Source organism: Ochotona curzoniae, unplaced genomic scaffold, assembly GCF_017591425.1.
Source record: "Ochotona curzoniae isolate NIBS_2020 unplaced genomic scaffold, NIBS_Ocur_1.0 contig_4148, whole genome shotgun sequence".
NCBI classification, from domain to species: Eukaryota; Metazoa; Chordata; class Mammalia; order Lagomorpha; family Ochotonidae; genus Ochotona; species Ochotona curzoniae.
Genome location: NW_024466146.1, coordinates 3,893,155 through 3,916,777, shown reverse-complemented (window position 1 = coordinate 3,916,777; position 23,623 = coordinate 3,893,155). Strand labels below are relative to the sequence as shown.

Genomic DNA, 23,623 nt, shown 5'->3' with positions numbered 1-23,623 from the left:
TGATATCTGTGTTTGATTAATAGCTTTCTCTCCTGAAAGCCTCTTTGCCATTTGCAGGCCACTTTCCTTTTCCTGTTGTGTTCAGGAGCAAACCTCAGGTTGCTGGCGGGAGGGAGTGTGGTTCTCTCACTGCAACCTGCCAGGCTGGCAAGGCCAAGAGACAAAGAGGCTCTGGGGGGAAGACACAAGGGAGAAGGCTGAGCCTGGGGCTTAATGTGGGGCAGTGAAAGCTGCTTACAGGACGGTGGAACAGCTGGGGAGGCAAGGGCCAACACAAGCAGAAAGTAGTGGAAAGGGACCAGGGATGTAGCATGGTGGCTTTAATTTTTTTTGTTTTAATGGGGAAAAAGCAGTGTTGAGGACCTCCTGGCACTTGTTCCCATGGGTGGGTGTATTTGTCAGTGAAAGTCAGGCTAGGAAGATTGGAATGGGCCACACCTTTACAGGAAAACAGATCAGGAATGGGTCTCCCCACCCACATGGCTTCCCTTTCAACCTTTTGCTCACAGGACCCTGCGTCTTTCATGATTTCTTGTGTGAATTCAGTCTCAGACCAGCCTGACTCCAAATCGTGAATGCTAAATTTCAAAACCACATTAGACAGGTGGGACTACCCAGCCTGCTTTCACATTCCTGAGGTGGGCAGGACACTGCATAGATCACCCCTTCCTTGTCCTATCAGATTAAGGGCTACTTTGTTTCAGATTCTGGTTGGTTGGATACATCCTCTGTCTCGCCATCTTGGTGACAACCAGAGGCCATATTTGAATACAAACAGGAGGTGATCTGAAATTTGGGGCATCATGTGTTTCCTGATAGGCACCACCTTGAAAATGCTGACTCTCGTTTTTCAAAGGGCAACTCACCAACTCATCTCTCAGCCATTTCCCAGTAAGTCCTAGGTATCCAGGAATTTCACTGAAGTCTTGGAGAAATAAAGGGGTATGGGATCCTGTGTCTACCATGAGGGCCCTTCAGGGTGTCTGGAAGTGAGGACATAGTGTGACAACACAGTGTAGAGGAAGCTAGATACTGCCCAGGTCCAGGCAGGGAATGGGCAAAGCTGGTGGTAGGAGTGGGGAAGAGGATGCTCTGGGTGATGGCAGTTTAAAGTATGCCTGGGGACTTCTGGCTCCTTATCTGTGTGATTGACAGAAATGCCTTCAGGTACCTATTCACTTCTGGTCTCTCGGTTTTTGGTTCATATTCAATTCATATCGAACCCACCTGGGAATTCAAACAAATAGTCATGCTCAGTCACGAATGCTCTACCCTGTTTATGTACACGTTGACTAAGACCTGTACCAGTGGCTGCACACCGACACAGCGAGAGGAAGAGGTCAACTGAGGATGATGGGCAGGAAGTTTAAGAGGACTGGAATAACCAAGGGAGCAGAGGGACCACACTTTCAAAACAACAATCACCCAACCCTGGAGTGCTGCGCTCCAAAGGCCCCTTCTGTGCCCCCATCTGACCTTCTCCTTTGCACCCCCAAAAGACAGCATGGGCACATGGTGTGGACTGACTCACAGTCTCACACCTTGCCAGTTGCCCCGATTTTTCACAGCCAGTGTCCCACAGTGGTTACTTAAAAAAACACCCACCCCACTAGCCTGGAGACTCCCTCCACCTGAGACGAGTCGGCCACTCTTGTCTGTCTTTGTCAGCAAATTGCAACCCTAAGGCACAAATGGTGCACAGCACACCCAGCCACAAGCGGAACCTCCTTGAATAAAAGCAGGCTTCTCCCTGGGGGGTCTGGAACACTGCCTGGTGCTGTTAGGACCACACAGGTTCATCATGGGAAAAACCCAAGACACACCAACCAACCTACAGCGGAGACAGTCCCACTGAATCTGATTTAGGTCTCCAATGAAAATTCACATTCTGTCTCCCTGCACACATGTGCACGTGCGCGCACACACACACTTTTCCTTTCTCATATTCTTCCTTCTTCTAAATTAGGATCCTCAGGGGTGAGTACTCCTCCATCAGTTTGCCTTTCTGCAGAAAGTGTGCAACCCTCCGTGTCCCCACTTTGTGTAAGGCTGTGGTCTGTTGAGAATGCACTGGCCATGACATCATTCTGTCTCCTTTCTACATTGTGAAAGGAGCTCCCCAGGACTCCTGGCAGAGGGCTACCGAAGCGAAGGGCTACATTAAGACCAGTGACTTAACACAGTTTACTCCCAGGTCATTGATACACAGATCACTTCAGGAAACCAGCGTGTGCTGGCTTTCTTAAGAGTTCCGTCCATGCCAACTCCAGATGATAGGACATCTTAAGAGGTCTGTTGATGGAAGCTGGCATTGTGACATTGCAATGTGTTACCTGCAATGTTAAAACCCCATTTGAATGCCACTTTATGTCCCACTGCTCCATTCTGGTTCCAGCTCCCTGATGATGCACCTGGGAAAGCACACAATGGCCTGCAGAATTGGGCTCCTGACATTTCCCATGTAGGAAATTCTGGTGGTGTTCCTGGATTCTCACTCCAGCCTGCCCCAGCCTTGGCCTTTTGGGGAGTGACCTACCACAAGGAATTCTTGTTCTCCTTGTCTCTTCCTCTCTCTGTTTAGCTCTGCCTCTCAAATAAATAAATAAGACCTTTTTTTTTTTGTAGTAAAGGAAACAGTCAGTTTGAATTTAATGACCGATTTGTTTTTCAGAATGGAGGTAGCAGTGGACCAGGCCAACACCAGACTGAGCAGATGTTGCCCTCTTGTCTGGTTCTGCCACAGGTAGAGCCTAGGCCAGTCATTGTACTGTACCCTGAGTCTCTGTGTGCGTCTCTGGCAAGTCACCACTCATGTTCTTCTTGCTCTAGATCTCCAGTGTGTTTAGGGGAAGAAAATGAGAAAGGTTCAACAGCCCTTCTGATGGGGGCTCGCTTGGGAGGGCTGCTGGTTGGGTTGATAAGATGATTTCCAAACAAACATGCTCTATCACCCCACACTGTCCACCTTCCAATTCTCACCCCATATCTGCTCTCTCCTGGAAATGTTATCCAGCTTAAAGTATACATAAAAAGAGAAGGCGATGAAAAGAACAGGTAGAGGGCAGCCGTGGAGTTTCTGATTCTTGTGCATTTGGGTTTGGATCCAGTTTTTTCAACTGGCAATGTAGGAACTGACAGGTGGGGGAAATGGGCCATCGTCTTGGGTCTCCCTCCTCATGAGGGCCGGGTTGATAAACCCTCATGGAGAGTCAGTTTTAGCACATCTACCTAACCCATCCAACTGCAGATGGACTTGAAAGCAACAATCAAAGGGTTCCTTACATACAGAAAGCCATTGAATTAATTCGTTTTCATAGGTACTGGTGTCATCACTTCTACTTGAAAGATGAAGAAGTTAAGGAAGAAGGATAGAAAAAAAATGCAATAAGTTATTGACCAAATTAGCAGTGGAACCAAGAGTAAGCTATAGATTTTCAACACTTTGTTTGGGGCCTGTAATTTATTTGGGACAAGCTCTTGGATGCTCAGAGCCTTTATTGAATTTGATTCCAAGTTCCTGAACCCCTTGAGCTAGCTAAATCACTGGACTGTTCAGATGGGAGTAGGCTTCAGAGAATCCACTCAGCCCTTCTATTTTCCTCTCAGCAGAAAATACAACACCGAGGTCTCAATAAATGAGAAATAATGAAGGACTAAGGAGATATTTCTTGGCACTTCAACAGGCTTAATTTAGTCTCACATTTAGTATTGACTGAAGATCTCCCTTCCCCACTATACTTAATTTCCCTAACTCAGTTTGTTCATCTCCAGTTGCAACAAGGAGCCAAAAGTTCACATGTTGATAGAAACCTTGCAGATCTTTGTTAGAAAGTCAGGTTATTTGAGAGCCATTCTTCCCTGGGCCTGGTTGAGTTTAAAATCATTACAGGATGATCCTGAATCAAGGGTTTTTAATATCTTCAGTTATAGGCAAATCTATGTAAGGCAGGGAAAAAATGATTTTTGGAGAGGTTTTCAAAAGTTTTCAAGTGAGAAAGGCAAATGGGCATGGTGTGAAATTATTATGAGTTTGATCCCAAATTCAACCCTTTTCCCCTATTATTTTAAGTTGGACAAGTAGGAGGAAATGCTAAAAAGATCTGAAAATACTGAGTGCAAACAAGAAGGCCACGAAATGACCTAGTAATACATTCAAGTGCGGAGGAGGATGAGAGCTGAAGCCAGAATATCTCCACTGAGCCCCAACAATGCAAAGAAAATAAGAAAAATTACAGCCAGAGAAATGTTTGGCTGTAACGATAGGCATTGCATTATGTGGGCTGGGAAAAAAGTTTGCAAAATTAAAGGGAGAAAATTCTGGAATCTCTTTCACTCTAAATCTTGGAAGAATCAGGAATATTTTCTACCCCACAGCAGTTATGTCAGCAAGAAAGTGCCTCTACACCTCTTCCATTTGTTATCTTTTTTCAAGGCAGGAGGGTGAGAAAAAAAATTTTTTTTGAGAGAGAAAAAAATGCCTTCTCCACCTCCCCTGCCCTTTCTTTATAATGAGATTTTAGGCAAATCTGGTATCTTTGTGTTTCAAGGATTTTATTTTTCCAGCAGACTTTGACATTTCTCCTCTTCTGTACTTGTCATTCTTGTTTTCCCACCCTTCAAGAGGTGTGCACTAGAAACTGCTCAGGTGCAGCACTTGGGTACAATCCCAGTTAAGAGAGGAGTTGAAAAATCAAAGCTCTATCCACTCCCAATGCATAAAATAATGTCTCCTTGAAGACTGCCCCTTTTGTTGTGGCAGGTCATTGAAAAACAAACATACATGTCACCAAGAGGATTCACTATTGTTGAAGGCTGGGTTCTTCTTCTGACTGCAGGCGTGCAGGACTCTGAAATATGCTTTCACAGGTGTCAGAAGGACATTCCTCTATGTGTATTCAAGGACTGGCACAGCCATTGTAACAGAGTGGCTCCTCTGGCTTTAGGTTTGGTTTTCTGTAGGAATGTCAATGCAGGGAGGAAGTTGTCAAGTAAACATGTGTATGAAGGAGACTTAGCCAGACTTTTCTGGGAGAAGGTTCTGGTGGGATTAGGACAGAGAAAGTGTTAGGATACTAGGAGAAAAAAAAAATGGGGCCACCAAGGAACAGGAACAGGATAGAAAAGGGATGCTGGGGTTTGAAATCAGGCTGCAGCTGCCACACAGGCAGATGGACAGAGTGGTCATTGAAGGAGCTGCAGAGTTAGACAGTGAGGACTTGTGGGTCCAAAGTTTCCCAAGATCACTCATTGGGCTCACACTCTTGGCCTACAGTTGGCTGAGGTTAATGAGGCAAATCTGGGCCCTTTCAACATGTCCCATGGAGCTCCATGACTAGATTTTTAATGACTGCCTTTTCTCTCTCCACATCAGCTGTTGGAACCACCCCCAGAGAAGTAATGGGAAGGCCCACACCAGCTCACAAATCCTTAAGCCCCTTCTTTGAAGCTCTTGTGACAGAAAGAAAATACAAAATGAAAAGAAGTATTATTTTTTTAAACAGTGCTAAAATTAAGCCTCAAAAAACCAACAGGGCAGCAGAGAATAGGACTTTGGTCAAGGCCACCTCTGGTTCAAAGCTCTCTTCACACTCCATCATTATGTGGACTAGCTGCTCTCTAACAAGTTGCAGAAAACTCTAGGCCAGATGTCCTGTGAATGAGTCACTGAGGGCAGAGAAAGAGACCACTGCTGTTGAGACCCGAGGCCCGATACACTATCATTTCAGTTCTGGATCCAAGGTTTTGTTTGGGGGGGGATGTTAGTTAGCAATATTAAAATGAGTTAAATTCTGGACAATTATAAAGCAAGCAAAATAAGGCACTGTGTGCATACATGCATGTGAGAGAGAGAGAGAGAGAGAGAGAGAGAGAGAGAGAGAGAGAGAGAGGCCGTGGGGGGAATGGTCTCTAATTCAGGTGGACTGCAAAACCAAGCTAGTTTCTTTCCCAAGATATCCTCCAGTCATATATCCAAGAGGCAGCAGCTTTGGATTTTTTTTTTAAGGTCTGAGGAAAGCCACAAAACCCATATAAATGAGCTGGGCTTTGGAGTGTAGTGGGTAGGGCTGTCACCTGTGACATAGGCGTCCCATATGGGTGGTGGTCCAGGCTACTCTACTTCCCATCTAACTCCCTGCTAACAGCCTTGAAAAAGCAAAGGACAGCACAAATGCTTGACCCCTGCTCCTCCCACAGGAGACCCAGAAGAAGCCCCTAGCCCCTGATTTTAGCCTGGACCTGGCCGGGTTGTTGTAACCACCTGGGAGTGAACCAGTGGATAGAAGATCTCTGTGTCTCTTTAAACTCTGACTTTGAAATAAATCACTGATTCTTAAAAAAGAAAAACTTTTCATATGTTTCAGATTATTTTGTACCAAAACCAACTCATTGTTTAATTCCTTTTACCATGATTTTCTTGCCCCTCTCCCTGACTTGTAGATAGTGAAGGATAACTACCCATTACATTCCGTGTCAAAGTCACATTAGTATCACACTTTCATCTCCACGCACATAAGAAATCAGAGAAGTGTTCTTGTTAGAAATGGTGTTGCAGACCCACTGGTCTCCTGGCTTCTCCTAGCCTGCCATCTTCTGCCAGAGTAATGTGAGCCTGGAACTTTCTCCTGTTGCAAAAATCCCACTAGAAAACAACCTTGCTGCTGGGTGCTTTTGCTCCAGTTGAGTAGCTCTGAGCCTCCTTGGAAGGAAGCCAGATGTCTCCTTGCAACCCAGAAGGCCCGTTCCTCCCCAAGCCAGAGCGGGCACATGGGTCCCAGCATCCCAAGGATTTGAGACTTTCTCTTGGCACGTGGCTCTACCTGTGGCTTCTGGAAACGTTTAGTCTGCAGCACAGTGCTGTGCACTGACCTTAAAGGATGCTTTTTTACATGAATTTTTTTTTAGAAGAAAACATAAATAAATAACAGCAAGGCACAACACAGTCTCTCTTTGAAGAAACCAAGTGGAACTCATTAATCCTGGAGGACAGGCCTGTGCCTGCTGAACCTGCGGATGGCGTTAGCTCCGAGCCACAGCTGCTGCAGCTCTGGGGAGCTGCCACTTGGAGGCAGGATGTATTCTCCAACAGTTGGCAGTTTAAAAATCCTGGAGAAACACTCCTTGAGTTGAAAATTCCCTTCAGAGAGAGCCGCTCAAATCTTCTCTTGCAAGTACTTTGGGACAGAAGTCACAGAGATTTTGTGGCTTCTGTCACCGTCCTAGAGGATCGAAATCCAGCATGTCCAGTAATTTCTGTCACTCTCCCAAGTGGTGCTTCATTTGGAGAGGTGCACTTGGCTAGCTGGAGCTCTACTAACATGAAAACAGAGACACATCTGTGCCAGAAACTGTCCCAGAGGAACCTATGCCCCAAAAGAGCACTGCAAGGATGTTCAAGACAGCATTGTTTATCATTGTTAGAAAAACAAGCTATAGACAACCTGAACGGCCACTGGTAGAGGAACAGCTGACAAACTCACAAGTATCAATACATTAGGGAGCTCTAGAAGGGCAGCAGCTAAGAAGGATGGCATAAATCTGATGGTCTGCACTCAACTATTTTCTAGATGTTGCAAATGCCAAGTAAGTAGGCCCATAATGTGACAAACACAATGATAAATATGGATGTAAAACGAACCAACCCATGCTAGGCCAGACCACATAATTCAATGTGAGCATAAAAATATTGATGTCTACAAACAGTGCAAAACAAGGCCCAAAACATCTTTTTTGGTAAACTCTGGGGAGGAAATGGGGCTGGCTAATGATAAAGTGTTTTGCCTTTTGTCTTTCATTTTTAGAGAACATAGCCGTGTATTATTTGTGAGTGTAAAAACAAAAAAAGCAGTTCATCTAGTTTCTCTCCTAACCACTCCCCACCCAAACTTCAGTATCAACACATACTCTGCCAAGGAGCCTCCAGGAAACGGTGTCTCCCACCCAAAGTCTCGTCCTACCTCCAGTACTTCCTCTATCGACCCTTCAGGTGGATTTTGATACTTCTTGCTCCAGGGCCCATGGCACCTGACTCTAGTGTTACTGGACCCTCAGAAGTCAACAGCAGCAGAGCTCAAGCCCAATTAGTTGGCCGGAGAGAGAGAAGAGTTGACTCTGGATCTCTTGCCCACTGGGCTTGGGGCAATGATAACTTCAGTTGGCCCAGATTCTCTGTTGTTCCACAGCATACTCAATGAGGTTTTGCTCTTAGGCAATTTCCCAAGTCTTGTTTGGGGCCAAACAGATCTCTTCCAGGCAGTCTGTGCAAACGTAACCCAACCTCATGACTCCTAAGGGTGCAGTTTCTGGTTGTGTCTGACCCCTGTGCACCTGACTTGTGTCAGGCTTCATTGAGTCCTACACTAGTCCTAGCCCCTCATCTTATTTGTATAAGGCAACTCTTTTCCCTGCTGCTTGTAAGATCGTCAGTTGGTGCTCCCCTCGCCCCTCCTCTGTCTCGGGTTGGATTTGTTTTGTGTTTTCTTTGGGCCAGCACTGAAGTGGATGAAAGGCAAATTACAGCTGTGAGGGCCCCAGTGTTCTGCACAATTAAAGAGGAAAAACAAGCTCGCACCTACAGATCTGCAGTTTGGCTCGGAAGCATAGCCCACAAAGCAGACAATCCAAACTTCAAAATGAAGCTCTTTTCATCCTAGATTACAGAATGGCCACAACGTTTGTGCAAAACAACTGCAGAATCATGAAGAGGGACGAGGAAAACAAACACTGTGCCCCATCAGCTTGGCTGGGCTTCGGCTGTCTGGGCTAGGAGGGAAGCGGTGGAAATAAGCTCATGCATTTAACTCTCCATGAAAAGACCAGGTCGGAGAGGAAGCAGGCCCTAGTGGCCCTTAACATGTGGTATTTATGATCCATGGAAACACAGTTGCTGTAACATTCGTGTTTGAGCTAATTCTGAAATGCCATGTGGGGTAACAGCATTGTACTCCCCAACTAAGACTAGAGCCCTTACAATATTTGCCCCTTTTTGGGCGACTACTCCTATTAGCCTCCTGACTAGGTGAGAGGAAAAAAAAAAATCCTCAAATGTGGCTCCCCAAAGAGCAATGGTAATGAAGCAAAGATGGTGATGCTAATTTAATTCACTCTGGCCAATTTGGTCCCAGGTCAGCTTGGGAAAATGTGGACTGAGCCTGGGTCTTTGGTTGAAATAAACACTTTTGAGATGTTTTCATTTCATCCTTTACTAATGGGAACAAATGGCTTTAAGGAAAGCCAAATGTGATTTAGACAAAATGGGTAATTGCGCCTGTCATTGGAAGAACAAACAATGCCATTGTGATGGACGTCCCACCCTTTTCTCCTGCAGGGCACAGCTCATGCCATCCACCCAGGGCCATCTGTTCAAACAGAACTTCCTGTGGGAGCTGAAAGCCAAAGATCTGGGCCCTTGGAGCTGCACCCACAGGATCATGCAACTGTCAAAAGCTCTTCTTCCTGGAGTGGACTTGGGAAGGAAGGGAAGAAGGTTCCAAGTAGATACAAGGTCTTCGCTCGGCTCTCTAAGGACGGATCCCCGAGAAAGGCTCTCAGGGGCCCAGGAGGCTCCCATCCCATCCCAGGAATGAGGGCTGTTGGGAAACACTTGCACCACCAACTCTTGACCACTACCTAGAAACCTTGAACCCCTGGAAGAATCCCTTCCTAGATGTATTTTTTTCCCCTCCTATGACCCTGGAAGAACAATTCTGTGCAAGCAAATCACAGAGTACTCAAAGAGGAGGACGGAAAAAAAATAGTAATAATTGTAAAAAAAAAAAAAAAAAATCTGGCTTCTTAAGTTTCCCCAAGTCCCTCTCCTAGATTTTATAGAATATTCTAGTTTGAAGGTTTCAGGCTCACCGTAATCATATTATTACCCTCATTTATCAGCTCAAAAATTAAATCTAAAATATCTTTAAGGCCTGAACATACTACAAGTTCCTTTTTTTTTTTTTTTTTTCTGGGAAAGTGCTCCCAAATTGGAGATGAATGTCCCTGTGGAGGTAACAATTTGTAGGTGAGGGGTAAGGCATGGCTGCTGCTTCTCCCAAGCAAGCCACACGGTCTCCGTAGGGCTCAGTACATGGCATAGCTTAACTGTTCCCACTCCCCCTGGGGCCTCTTGAAAGTCAAGTCCAATCGCCAGGGATTTGCCATCAAGAGAAATTTTGTGGAATCACATTTAGCAATTTAGCACTTAGCAACTTTCGCAAAATCCCACACCAATCATAAAAGTTGGCTCAGCTGCACAAATTGGATAAAACTCCTAACAAGCATAATAAAAATAAAAAGAAGGAAGAGCTGGCACGCGGCCTCAAGGAGAGAGCCCACCTACCTCCCACGGACATGCCCTGTGGCTCAGGAGGTGATGTGCAAACTTGAGAAATATCACTTTGTTCAAAGCCTACGCTTCAACTTTGTTCTCACAGGCCGAGGGAGAAAAACCACCCAGATGTTTGTATAAAAATATCATCATTTTATTACATTCCACACAATACATTTGCAAATAGTTTCCAACGTCCACAGTAATTTTGACACACAGGCAACTGAGCAATGCAAGGGATGTCACGGTAACAGAAAGAGGGGTAAAGCAGAAGTACAAATCTTTAGGTTTCCTTGTTTTGTTGTTGTTCTTTGGTAATTGTTCTATTCTTTAGGTGTTTGCCTGCTGGTTTCATTTTTAAAAGACAGGCTGTTTTTTTTAAAGATGGGGTACTAACCTTTGACTTGTTACTGGATTTCCTGTCGGTTCTGGCTTCAATCCCAAAAATATAGGACAAAGGAAAAGACTACTTGACTTTCTATTCATCATCCTGTTTTGTCAATGGTAATGCTATAGATTTTATTTTTTTAACTTTTCTTTGCCCTCATCAGTGGTTAGGTGACAGACTGCTAGCAAAATCTTAAGGAAGGGGTTTTTACCCCACAGATAAGGCCTTCCCTCCAAGAGGTGTGGCCACGAAACCTTGACTAAGGCGCAAGCTTGGCGAGCTCCAACTAGGCCCTCCATTCACTCATCCATTCATCCAGTCATTCGTATCTTAATAGCTGCTGCTGCCTCTTGTCTTCTGGGAAGCAACTCTAAACACGTGCATCCGTGCATCACCTGTCCAGCCTGTTTTTCTGTTAAGAGAGTGACTTCTCTCCCACTGTGAAATCTACAAGTTTGCTTTTTTCTTTTTAAAGCCACAAGGCATGGAGTTTTATAGAAAAGCTGCCCTTTTAGCATAGTACCTGGATAATACTATGAAAGTTGCTGGGTGGAGAGAGATGGAGAGAGAGAGAGAGAGAGAGAGAGAGAGAGAGAGAGAGAGCAAGGGAGCAAACAATCTCATAGTCTCAACTGTGGTAGGACATAAAGACGATGCCACATGGGGTGATCAGATAAAAGATACAGCAAGTTGACAAAGTTGTTGTCATTCTCTTGAAAGGCAGGGGAACCCTTAAAGGTATGTCGGGACTCAGTCAGATGCTACACTGGCTGGCTTCTCCGGGTGTGACTGGCTGACACCAGACCTCTATGGGGCACCTCCATGGCTGTCAATCACTGTAAGGGACTGTCTCATCCTTAGCCCCCTAAAGCATGACTGGCTGTGGAACCCCCAAAAGAAATAGCCCTTGGTGGCTGGCACATCAGTCCTCCCATGGCATCGCGCCCTCCCTAGCCTGCTTCTTTCTCCATCTTCAGCTGGGCTGGGACACTTGTTGGATTTCAAGGTAACGCCTGCTCTATCCTCTCATCTCTCTTCTTGGCTCAGCTGCTGTGGCTGAAGCAGAGTGACTCTTTGAAATAGAATAAGAGTGGGAGAGTGCTGTTCTTTGAGGAGGACGGAATGAACCAAATGCAAAAGCTGAGTATGTGTATATGTGCTTGAGGGACCTATCTGGCTATTCTGCAAGAATGCTAAAAAGTCTCTCCCAAGCATCCAAGACCAAAAAACCCAATATATTAGTATTTTGTCCTCAGTAGGTACCTGGAGGCCTTCAGCCTCAGGAACCATCTTTGGAAAGGATTTTAGACTCTCCGAGTACATTCCTAGCAGGAAGGTAAAAAGAAGATCAATGCCCCCAAGGCTGAGCCCTACTATTCAGAGAACCAGAGAATCTTCAAATACACACCGACCATCACTGTGGTTGGCTTCGTGATTGCACCCCTGCCTTGCGTGCTATCACTGGGCAGGTGCCAACAGCCTTCCCCTTCCACCACATGGAAAGAATACGTAGGCAGCATCAGGTTCATCTTCATGGTCCTGCCTCTCACACGAGACAGCAGCATCTATGTGTGCCAGTCCCCCTGCCGTGCCATGAATACTTTAAGGGGTAGCATATCGGCACATTAGCAAAACTTTATGCTCTGGTACAATATTGAAACAAGCCAGGTGGTCAACCTTACATGCTAGTGGCTATAGACTCAGTCACACACTGAACACTTAGAAAGGAAAGTCAACGGTACCCTTCTCCCCTGGATTCTGCACATGCTGTTCCAGTCGCCAATGGAATGAATCCCAAGGAAGACGGGTTTCCGTTCTCTTCCTCAGCTGCGTCTGGCTGGGTGCCATGACCCGGGAGGAGCAGACCTCGCAGAGGCTGTACTCTGTGCTTCTCTCGCCCACTCCTCCTGCTCACAACTGAGATGCCTGCCTTTGCCACGTCAGTCCCAGATGTGTTCATTCCCTGTAACTGACTCCACGCTTGGACGTAAGTGATAACAACTACACATTCATTACGAGTATCTCTTTGATAAGGCAACAGGAGACAGGGCTGTGTCAGAGCTTCAAGGAGGCTCCCCACACAGCCAGGGGTTGACAGCTTGTGACTTCAAAGACACGGGGAGACACAACACAGGGGACCTGAGGGTGCAGTGGGGAGCCGCCTTCTGGGGTCAGGTGGGTTGGGGGAGAGCATAGGGACGGTGGGGCACGCAGCGTCCCACGTGGCTTCTAGGTACCTGGAGATGACAATGACAGCCAACAGAAACCCAGCCAGAGCTAGATAAGGCAACAAAAAGCTTCCATCTCTTCTCCAAGTAAACCAAACGTGTACAGTCTAATATTGAACACACCTTCACGCTCCCCCAATACGGAACCAGTCTATCACACACACCCATACACGGAGCTAGTTTTCACACCCAAGTGTATACTATGTACAGTCAGGGTCTCCCGGAGCCCCCCTGGAAAGCCTGCCCGGGAGAGGAGGTGCTGGGTAAGGCAAAGGGGAGCACACAGAAGGGCCAGTCCCTCCGGGAAGGAACCGCTGGGCCTTGCACCCTGAAGGGCGGGGGCGGATCTCTTTTCCAAGTTGCAGCATTACAGAGGTGGGGGTGGTTGGCTTTTCAGAATCAACAATGGCAAAAAGCAAAGACGGACAGACACACAGAAAGCCAAATGAACCCAAGGAGAATGGGTCAGGGTGAGGTGGAGGTGAGGAGAGGGATGTCTGAGAATTTACACACAGACTAGGCAAGGAGAAAAAAGTGCAAAATCGAGGCATCGTGTTTTCAGTCTTTCTCGTTTGTTTTGGGCGCGGTTCTGGCTTCAGGCCTCAGCAGTGGGAGCCGCGGTCTTGTTCTAGCTTAATGGTTAGGGTGGGTTCCACCGCCAGAGGGGCCCCGTTGGTGTACTGGGAGGATTTGTAGGTGATGGAGTGCTCGGTCTTCTTGGCCGCATAGCGGAACCGATGGTAGTGGAGCACCAGGGCCAGCGCGACGGAGACCAGCACCAGCACCGCGCCCCCGGCGGCCATTACGTAATACCAGTAGGCTGGAATGGGCTGCACGGGCACCGTGTCCACTGTGGGCTCGGTCCCTGGCGGGAGGGTGCCCCCTGGTGGAGAGACACAGAAGAGCGTTGCTAGGCGGAGAGCATGCAGACTAATCAAAAATCAATTAAAACAAAATTAAAAGAAAACCACACACATGCTTTGGGGCTCACAGGGAAGGGAAAGGGGCCCTAAGTCCTCAGGACGTGCCAGGCACTGGTAAATGGCTGATATATTTCCTACCCTTCCCTTGACCAGGTAGCTACTGTCAACTTCCACTGCACCAATGAGGAAACCGGCTCAGAGAGGTTCAATGAACAGTGGCTAATTCGGGTGACAAGTATGAATGTCAACCAAGACGTGCATGATGACAGAGCTCTCCCCATTGTCCCCCGTTTAGCCCCAAGGACTATAGGATATGGAAGCCCTGTAAGGCACACACACGTGCACAGGTCCACTCACAGATGCATAGGAGTAAGTGATGCAGAAATGACTTCCAGGGTTCGGCAAGGCGGGTTCTCCAAATGGGTGGAAATGCCATATTTGGTGTGGCTGCCCAGCATTCTCCAACAGTGTATTAATTAGGCTGGCTAGACTTGAAGGTAAATTCCACTTGACTTTGCCAAGGCTTCTGTGCCCATTGAAATCAGCCTGGTCTTGTCTAAACAGGTCAATTAGCAATGTCAAGCAATGACTAACGCATTTTCATGCTTTTAATTGGATGGGGGAATCTTAAAAGGAGATTTGAAGGGAAGTTGCAGCAAAAAAAAAAAGTGGGCACGAGATGATATTAGAAGGTATGCGAGAGCAAGAGTGAGTAAGTGGGGGGTGACGGGAGGGAGATGATTTTCAATCATGGAAAAAGACAGAGTAGGGAGGAGAAGCCAGCGGAGGATTTAGAAGGCAACCGCATCGCTGGCTGGCTGGCCTCTGGTTGCCATGGAGATGATGTAGTAGATTTAAGCCCAGGGTAACTCTGGGGAAAGACTGGCTAGAGTCCCACTTGATGCAAAACAGCGCTACAACTTGATTCTTGCAAAGATTTACATCAGATGAGAATCTGGCCCAGAGAGGGACGGGCTCTTGTGAACCTGCCAAAACCTAGGCATGATCTTCTGAAAAATGATGTATGCATAACCTGCGAAAAATGCCCCCCTAGCTGCCTGCAACCAGCGGGCGTGGCCGGAGAGTGGGTCTTGTCCACTGGGGGAGGCAGGGAGGAAGCCCCGGGTGAGAGGTGCTGCTGCATTCATGCATCCTTGTCCTCCACTCACACAGACCATGCCTGTTGATTGCTGCCTGCCTCTCCCGGGAGACTCAGAGCTCCTCAAGGAGAGAAAATCGCGCTTTCTGCCTGTGGGAGTGTATGGAGCAGGCACTTACTACATGCTTGGCCAATAGAGCTCTTACCAGAGGCCAGATGCTTGTGCTCAAGTCAAGTCCTATAGCCTATACACCAGAACACCTCTCTCTGATTTGGAGAACAGCTAAAAGATGGGTCAGACCTTCTAATGTCTTTTCAGAAGTGAGGGAACGGTGACAGCTTTTTTATTTATCAAGAAAAAGAAAATCTTTCAAAACCTGCATGACCTGCCAATTCTTAATCACTGCTTCCTCTAGTCCTGTAGACCCACTTCTGCTAAGGTCCATGTCTATTAAGGGCTCCTGGGCCGTCAACAGTCCCAACATGGGGGGAGGATCTTGGATGAGGATGGGGTGCTTCGCAAACCCCGACAGCCACATGCACAACCTCCAGGGTCTCCCCGATGTCATTTCTACAACCCCGTCTCTTTGACATTACTGCCTATTCTCATTTTCTTTGTCCCCCCCCACTCTTTCTTTCAATGATTTCGTTCACATAGCTGAGAAAGGATCCCCTGCCTCTCTTTCCCTCTATTTGTGGCCACCGGGGAAATCATGCTTGGAAACAGAGGGCAAGCTTCTGAGAACAACTCAACACGGCCACCTCATAAGTCACAGTGAACTGGTGTGATTATTCAGACCACCAAGAGTATCTGCTGCCTGGCGACCATCCTGTCATTGGATTTTCATGTGAGCTCACAAGAACGTATGAGAAACAACAGGCTGTGTGAAAGACTCCAAGTTCCCTGGAGCCATTCTTCCTTTCCCCAAGGGGCGCCCATGGGTTTGCTTCTGATTTTGAGTTGGTTCCATGGACACTGTCATCCTCTACTGAGACTGTGGCTCCCCCTTCAGAGAAAAGACATGTGGTAAAACCACAGGGATTAACTTGCCATCCAAAGCAGCTGACCAGACCACAAGGACCGGAGCACGCATTTCTGTCAAGCAGAACACAGCCACAGCTACCCACAGTCCCTCCAACACCGGAGTCTTGGTTCAAAGATTAGGTTTTCTTTAGCCAGAAGGCTGATTTCCAACATTGAACACACCACCCAGGGCTCAGTGTGCTGAGGCAAGGGAAGGCTGGAGTGCAGTGCCACCTTTGAACGGTTTCCTAAGAGAGAGAGGCAAGGTAGGGATGCAGTAGGGGAACATCTCAGGACGAAAAGCATGATATGTGGGTTACGTAGTCAGAATCAAGAAACAGACCCATCGGGTCCGAATTCAGCTCAATCTTGGAATACTAACTGCACCTTCAGCCCCAGACACTCATGCCCTTTCCCATCCATGCCCTCCTGCCCTCACATTATCAACATGCAGGAAACTTTGCTGACAAAAGCCGCTAGGGGAATGTGATGCTGGCTCTTGGAGTATTTTTCTTGGACATTTGTTTGGAAAAATGACAAACCCTGTGACTTTGTGCTTTTATTATTGCAGGAGTTAGAAACCCCTTTCCTAATCCTCCACAAGCAATTTCTCTGTGATGTGCAGTTGGTGATAGAAATTTCCCAGGACAATCTCTGGCTAAGGAGACTCGGATCCCAAAGGCTGGCCGATTATGTAGCTTTGGAGGATCGTGTGTTAATGTGGCTATGGCTCATCAGGTGGAGAAGAGCGAGATGGTGCATTGTTAGGGGGTTACATCCCCACTCAAAGTACACACCTTTCCAGGCAAGAGTATTTAACCAATGAGTATCAGATGGATAGATAAATGACTCCTGGATGGATGGATGGATATATGGACAGACAAGATGGAGCAATTTATTTTGCCTCAATACTGAGACTTACTGGTGAATGTTTATTACACACTGGAACTTGTACTAAACAACAACAAAAGAAGAAGTTGTTTTCAGAAAGTGCTAGAGTCTGCTGGTTTATATAATGTCTCTGTGATATTGCAACTAAAAGTGCTCAGTTTGGGGTGTCCAAGTTTGTAAGTAGCCCCTTGGGCTTATGGAGTAGTTAGGCCATTGCTTCGTTTGAAAAAGAGAGCCTTGGCTAGACTCCCCTAACCTGGGAGAGAGTGTAGGTGTGGCTGCCACCTCGCCTGGAGCAGGCCATGCTGACCCGACCTTTCCCTTCGACTGCTTTCGCCCCAAACGCCTCTCACACAGCCTTTGTGTTTTTATTTCCAACTGGAAAATGCTTTCAATTCCTGAACCAGGTTTCATTAATTTCTACCCCCAATTCTCTGCAAAGCTTTCTCATTGTGTGTGATAATGAGAAACAGATATTTAAATAGCCAATAATTCCAGTGTTATGTGCAAGGTTGAACAGACTCCCATCTGTAAAAAGTTCTGAGCAAAAGCACAGAGATTAAGAGGAATTTGGATTTGGAGGAATAATACATGTGAAGGAGCCACAAATGAGAGGAAATCAAGAAAAAGATGACACGCTAGGTGTGTCTCTTCCATTTTTATTTACAAATAGGGTTACTAAATAAATTGGTAATGGGACCATGTGGCTTTAACACAAGCTGTGGTGAGTGGACTTTTCTTATGTGTTAGAACTGGTTTACAGGCTCTGCATGAAATACCTTGCTCACTTCTCATGCCCCTCAGGTAGGAGACTGAGGACTTGAAAGGATGAATGAGCCCCTGGTTTCACTTGGGTGAAAAGTTGAGGAGGCAAGCAAAACCTTCTGCAGAGAAACCCAAGAAATGGCCAGAGCCCTTGGAGGACTGCACGCCGGCAGTAAGCAGCAGGGCTCAGCTGGAAACGGGGTGTTCGGAGTCCAACTGCATTGTAACCAGAGCTCAGCAAGCCATAGCAGATGGACCAAAGACAGCCCACTGCTTGTCTTCTGTTTTAATTTTCACCCACTTCTTAAGAGTTCTTTACTGATTTGAAAGAGCTACACCAAGAGAGTCTTCCATCTGCTGGTACACTTCCCAGGTGTGGACAACAGCTGGGACTGGGCCAGGCCATCCTGGAGCCACAAGATTCTTCCTGTTCTCTCATATGGGTGACAAGGGATCGAGCACTCCGGCTGTCTTCCATCACTTTCCCAGTCACATGAACAGAAGTTGCATTGGGAGTGGAGCAGCCGGGACTTGAACCAGCACCCATATGGGATGCTGACATTACAAGTGGTAGCTTTACCTGTTCCTTCACAATAACACCTCCCTCCCACTTTTTTTGAATAGTTTTACTGGGACACAGCCACTCCCTTGGGCTCACACAGCCGGGAGTTGCTCTGGTGATGCAGTGGCAGACAGAGCCCCACGCATGTCCCGAAGAACCTAAAACCTTCCCTGTCAGTCTTCTAGCAGAGCAAGTTCACTGATATCTGCTCTCACCAAGTAGGAGCCAGACAGGAAGCCAGCCTCTCCCTTCCTGCCTCCCGCTCTGCCTGGGCCTGTCCAAGGAATGGCGTGGTTCTGTTGAGTCAGTTTCTCACTGCGTCACTAACAAAAGAAAGCAGGCTCGTGCAGCCATGTTTACGGTGGGGTCACCAGGTTCCCAAAGGAAATGTTTAAAGACAGCCGCAGATCAGAGAGAGAAGAAAAAAGGGTTCAAGCTCAAAAGCACGGACTGGGACCTTGCTCGTCTCAGATTCCTTTCCCAACAGGTTGAAAATGAAGTGTTGGTGAGTGGGCCTTTCGCATAAAAGATCTATGTAATTTGTGAGATTAAACAACCAAAAAAAAAAAAAGGTTGGCGCCCCTGGAAAAGTTTACAGAAGATAGGAGAAGAATGTGGCCATGCCCTTTGATTTGTTTAGAAGGAAAGATGGAAAAGTTTGAAGCACCCCTGAGAAATGGGTCTTGCCTTTGCCTTATGTTGGGGGGAAGGGCCATGGCAAGGACTGCAGCCAGAGGCAGCCACGGCCCCCACCCCCACCCCAGACCACCCAAAATGCCTCTCAACCCAGACCTCTGGCTGCATGGCATCCAGGACACTTATGCTACCCACTGGTCCTTTGTTCTATCAGAGGGAGAAGTGGTTGGTGGCAAAGCTCGCCTGCTGGCTGGCTGAATGGTAACCTGGCAGGGAGGGGAGGTGGCCGGCCTCTGGCGGCTGAGTCGGCACGCACCGGCGCTCTGACGGGCCGATCCCCACGAAAGGACGACAGCCAAGCTGTCCTGGTTCACACATCTGAGCTCCAGCTTTCCCTGCTCAGCAACACCTAGCCTTAATCTGGCAGCTGTGGGCTGGGAGGAGGCTCCTATCTGAAAGCTGGCGGGCGGGGAGCACTTCTCCGCCTTTCATCAGAGGATTATGCGTGAAAACACCATTTAACCCTCTCAGCGCGGCTCAGGCGGGCTTCCAGCACACAGCACCCTGGGAGGGGAGACTGAGGCCGAGGCCAGGTCCTGTGCTGTGGTGAGGGATGGGCAAAGCTGCGGGAGGCAGGCCACAGGGCAGGAAGAGTGGGGCTGGGGTCCAGGAGAGACTGGCCAGAGGCATCAAGCTAGCAAACTCCAAACTTTGGGCCTGGAGGCAAATGTCAGTCACCCGGCGTGGGTCTTTCTGAGGACTGTTCCCTCCTATGGCATTAGCTGTTCACTTCCCCTGGATCTAGCCAGATGGGTATTGCTGGTGACAGCAGAAAGTCTCCCAGGAAGGCACAATAGAGGAAGCCATGAACCCCAGACTTGGTCTGAGATCCGAAACTCGTGGTCACACAGGGTGCGCTGATGTTTGCTTTAGCATCTGTGAGCACAAGATAATGATTTTGAATCCGTTGCATCCTGCTTGAGGTTTCTATGGGTCTTTAACAAGTGGGCTGCAGACCAAGAGTCTCTGTTCCAGCTGTGGCCACAGCGCACAAGTCCCAACCCCAGGAGAAACCACTACAGGCTCCTGGAACCCACTAGCTGGTCAACAACTACACAATTCTGATACGGGCTTTATCTTTTTTTTTTTTTTTACTAGCTTCTTGTTTTATTGAAAAATAAATGACAATATCGGTAGCAGGAAATGATCCATTACCTTATTTCTTTTTCTTTCCATGTACACAATTTTTTTTTTAATTTGTTAAAGCTCAGATTCTAGAAAAAATACACGACAGAACCATGTTTGTAGCCATTACTTTAGAAAAAGGAAAAATGTCTGTCCAGGCTATGGTGCTTTAAAGTGTGACTCCCAACAGCAACAGAATGTCTTTTTAAAAACCACACAGCATAGTTTATTCCCTCTTGCTTCTTCCCTTGTCCTCCACCCTTCTCTTTCTCACTGACTCAATCCCTGCTGCACAGCCTAGGTGCACACACGAAGCAGAAGGCATAGGTGATTCGAATGCAAGAAATCAGTAAGAGGCAGAAAATGAGAAACACTTGGAAATACAAAAGATCAAGAATACCCAGTCCGCCAGGTGCACAGGCCACTTGTGCTGCATTTCCCTACAGGCTGACCTGGGACACACTGACTTTTCCTAAAGAATGGGATGACTCTGTCACATAGGTAATTTTTAATCGAAAGGAAAATCAACCTCAATCAAAAAACAACACTCTGAGGCAAGCATTCTGCCTAGCAATTAAGCCACTGTTTGAGATGTTCACATCCTTCATCTGAGTATTGGGGTTCAAGTCCCAGCCCCATTCCCAAGTCCAGCTTTCTGCTAACATGCCCGTTGGTGGGGGGGGGGCAGCGGGTGACAGCTCAAATGCCTGAGTCCCTGCCATCCATCTGGGACCCCTGGACTGAGCTCCCAGCTCCTGGCTCCAGCCTGGTGCAGCACCCTCACGGCGGCCATCTGGGGAGTGGCTCAATAGATAAAAACTCCCGTTCTCTGTATATTTGCTTGTTTCTCTCAAACAAGTACATCTTTAAGTAAATTTTTAAAATTCCATGTGAATGCCTATCGTCTGTGGTTTTCCAACATCATCTCCCCAAATTCTGTTTGTTCAAAACTGGTGATTGTTCCCCCTTTCTTTGCATGAAAAGCTGATTTTATGCCTGACTCGGAGGGGGCATCTGCTGTGCTGACCACGAGGGGAACAGAATGCCAGCCTTTCATCTTCCACATGGAAAAGTTGGCTTGCATGTTGAGGTTAAAGAAGCCTTAGCCCCAAGGCAACAAGCCCTGGAAACCTGACCCTGGTCTGTCTGTCTACCCACTCCATGGAAAAGGTTCCAATGTGATCAGACTGCCCACTCTCCATTCCATCCTGCCCCTGGTTCTTTCGGCAGTCCCTGAGCAAACCTCTGCTCCGCAAGACTCGCTTTCCTCCTTTCCATCATGCCTATACTCTTCCACAGCAACAGCCACTAGCCGATCCATGCAACCTGCCCACTGCCTCTCCCTCGCCCCCAGAGCAGCCCATCAGGAATGCACTGGAACTGCATGCCTCCCACACTAAGCCCTGTGTTTATTTTGGCTAACTGAGCACGGCTGCTCTGATGAGATCTTATTTATGTATTTTGTACCCAACAACATGACTGGCCGGTGCAGCCTCCTGGTATGCACAGCTTCAAGGGGAGTCCATGTGCCCTGGTTTGTTTATTCTCCTACAGAAGCAAAGCACTTAGCCAGTGTACTTGTCAGTCACGGCCTGACACAGTGTGCACAGCACAGCCTCTGTAGCAATGGCTGGCACGTCTTTAACCAGCCTTTGTGGGAGCTTGGAGTCTCAACAACCCAAAGAAGTCAGGTGAAACAACATAAAGCAGGCTTTACTGCGTCACCATCCACGTTACCTTGGGTCCTGAAGGTTAGAACTTGTATTCAACTGCAATCCAAGTCGTTCAGTTTGGATCTCAGCTTTCCTGGCAATACTCTGGATTTGTATTAACGTGAAATCTCACACCCAGAGAACACCCGTATGTGGATATGAACACTCTTAATGCTTTAAAATGTGCCAATGGGGAGTGGGCATGGGCTTCAGGGAGGCAAAGAAGGGTGAGAAAGAAAGAACATGCACTCTGTAGCCTGTCGCTGTCCCCAGGGTTCTGCTGCTTCCTCCCCGACAGCCTCACAGCTATGGGTGATAAGTGGCAAATTAGGTGAGATGATTTGGAGGCAGGGAGTACATGTAGGTGGCAAACCAGAAATTCATCTCTTTCTAGCCAGCAACTGGACAGATTAATGGGAGCAAAGATAACGCGTCTAGACGTTGGATATAAAAATGGCTGCCCTTATCTCTGAAATGCTGTCACCTACGGGGTGAGCCCCACCAGTGCAAACCGGGCACAGTCACCTCCACGACTGTTTGCAGCGATTTAGGGTGTGACAAGCCTGTCATTGGGCTTGTGAGGGCGAGTGTCCCGAGAAGGCGGTGACACTCAACCAACTGCAGTGGAAGATCAAGGGGGTGGGGTGCTCGTAAGCATTTAGCATTGGCAACCTGGGTAGGAACTTTGGCTGTGCCAACCAGTGGGATTGCAAACAAGGCACGATAGGAAACACGGTACCTTCTACCACCACAAACATTCCCATCACCGAAGATTGGAGGCTGCTACCCTATTCAGTGGGTGAGACAAGCACCCCAAATTCCTCCCACCTTCATTTGCTCTCATCCCCTTTCTTAGGCAGTAGAGGGCCTGTTCTGTCTATCATCCCCGTATGTAAATGGCTCTAACTCTAGGCACTGGAGGCACATCCTTGCTTTCTTTATTGAACATCAGCTCTTGCGTTTGATGCCTGTTTCCTGCGAGGATTGCTCCTTGGTTCTTTTCCCTGTCTTCCCTCCCACACCTGCCTGTCACTGCATCTCACTTGGGCTCATTGAGACGGCTGTCTTGGTACCCTAGAGCTGGAAAGAAACCATCTTCAGGCTAAAAGTAATCATTGTCACCTCATTTCACTTTTAATTTACTACTGATTTCTTCTTTGGGTTCAGTCCTCCCACAGCTTCTCCGTTCTTACCGATCCTGCATTTTCAGCCTCATTGATCCCCACTGGACAATGCAAGGTTGAAAGATTTTATCTGTAACCTATCTGTCTCTATTATGGGTTTCTAAACTTTAATTAAACAGGAGACAGTGAGGCTCTCCATTCCCATTTCCTTGCATCTGCAGGTGTTGGTGGTGCCATCTAGTGGTGGGAAGATGCGGCATTTCATTTTGCTGGAGAGATTTGTCAAATTGGGGGTTTATTTCCCCCACCAAATTCGCATCACATGGGGAAAGGAAAAGGCATGCAAAACAAACGAGCAAAAAAAAATTGTTTTACCTTTAAAATTCTCACCTGCAAAAGCAGAGATGGGTTCTGAAAAAGAAACACACAAAAAATTGAGTTAGATAAAAAGAAGAAATCATTGTATGGGCATGATCCCGAAGACGACTTCCAGCAGGGTTTTTGTAATAGCAAGTGTCCCATTTTCTCTACGTACCCTGGGCTGCGCCTAACACTGACTCATCAAGGGGTTGGGGGAGTGGAAAGAGATTCTCAAAGTTGCTTTGGAACAAAAAGTCTTTCATAGAGTAATGGGTCCCCAAAGCATTGTAATCAGTCACTTACCACTGATTACTTTCTCAGAGCCAGGATTGCTGTTAGGTGCCTGGGGCCTGAGAGTTGCCCGAGGGGCCTGGGGTGGTCCCTGTTGCTGCTGACATCATCAGG

General features: G+C 47.4%; 1 protein-coding gene across 6 annotated transcripts in view; it reads right to left on the bottom strand.

The window, feature by feature from the left end:
- Nucleotides 1–23,623, bottom strand: part of NRP2 (neuropilin 2) — a 112,650-nt gene that overhangs the window by 5,595 nt on the left and 83,432 nt on the right. For 2 of the 6 annotated variants that reach the window (XM_040984536.1, XM_040984539.1), the window contains exon 15: nt 23,234–23,269. In XM_040984536.1, the coding sequence (XP_040840470.1) occupies nt 23,234–23,269 (36 nt within the window). Of the gene's footprint in view, nt 1–10,453; nt 13,821–23,233; nt 23,270–23,623 lie in introns of those variants that run through there. The other 4 variants (XM_040984537.1, XM_040984538.1, XM_040984540.1 and 1 more) reach the window with 3 other exon arrangements.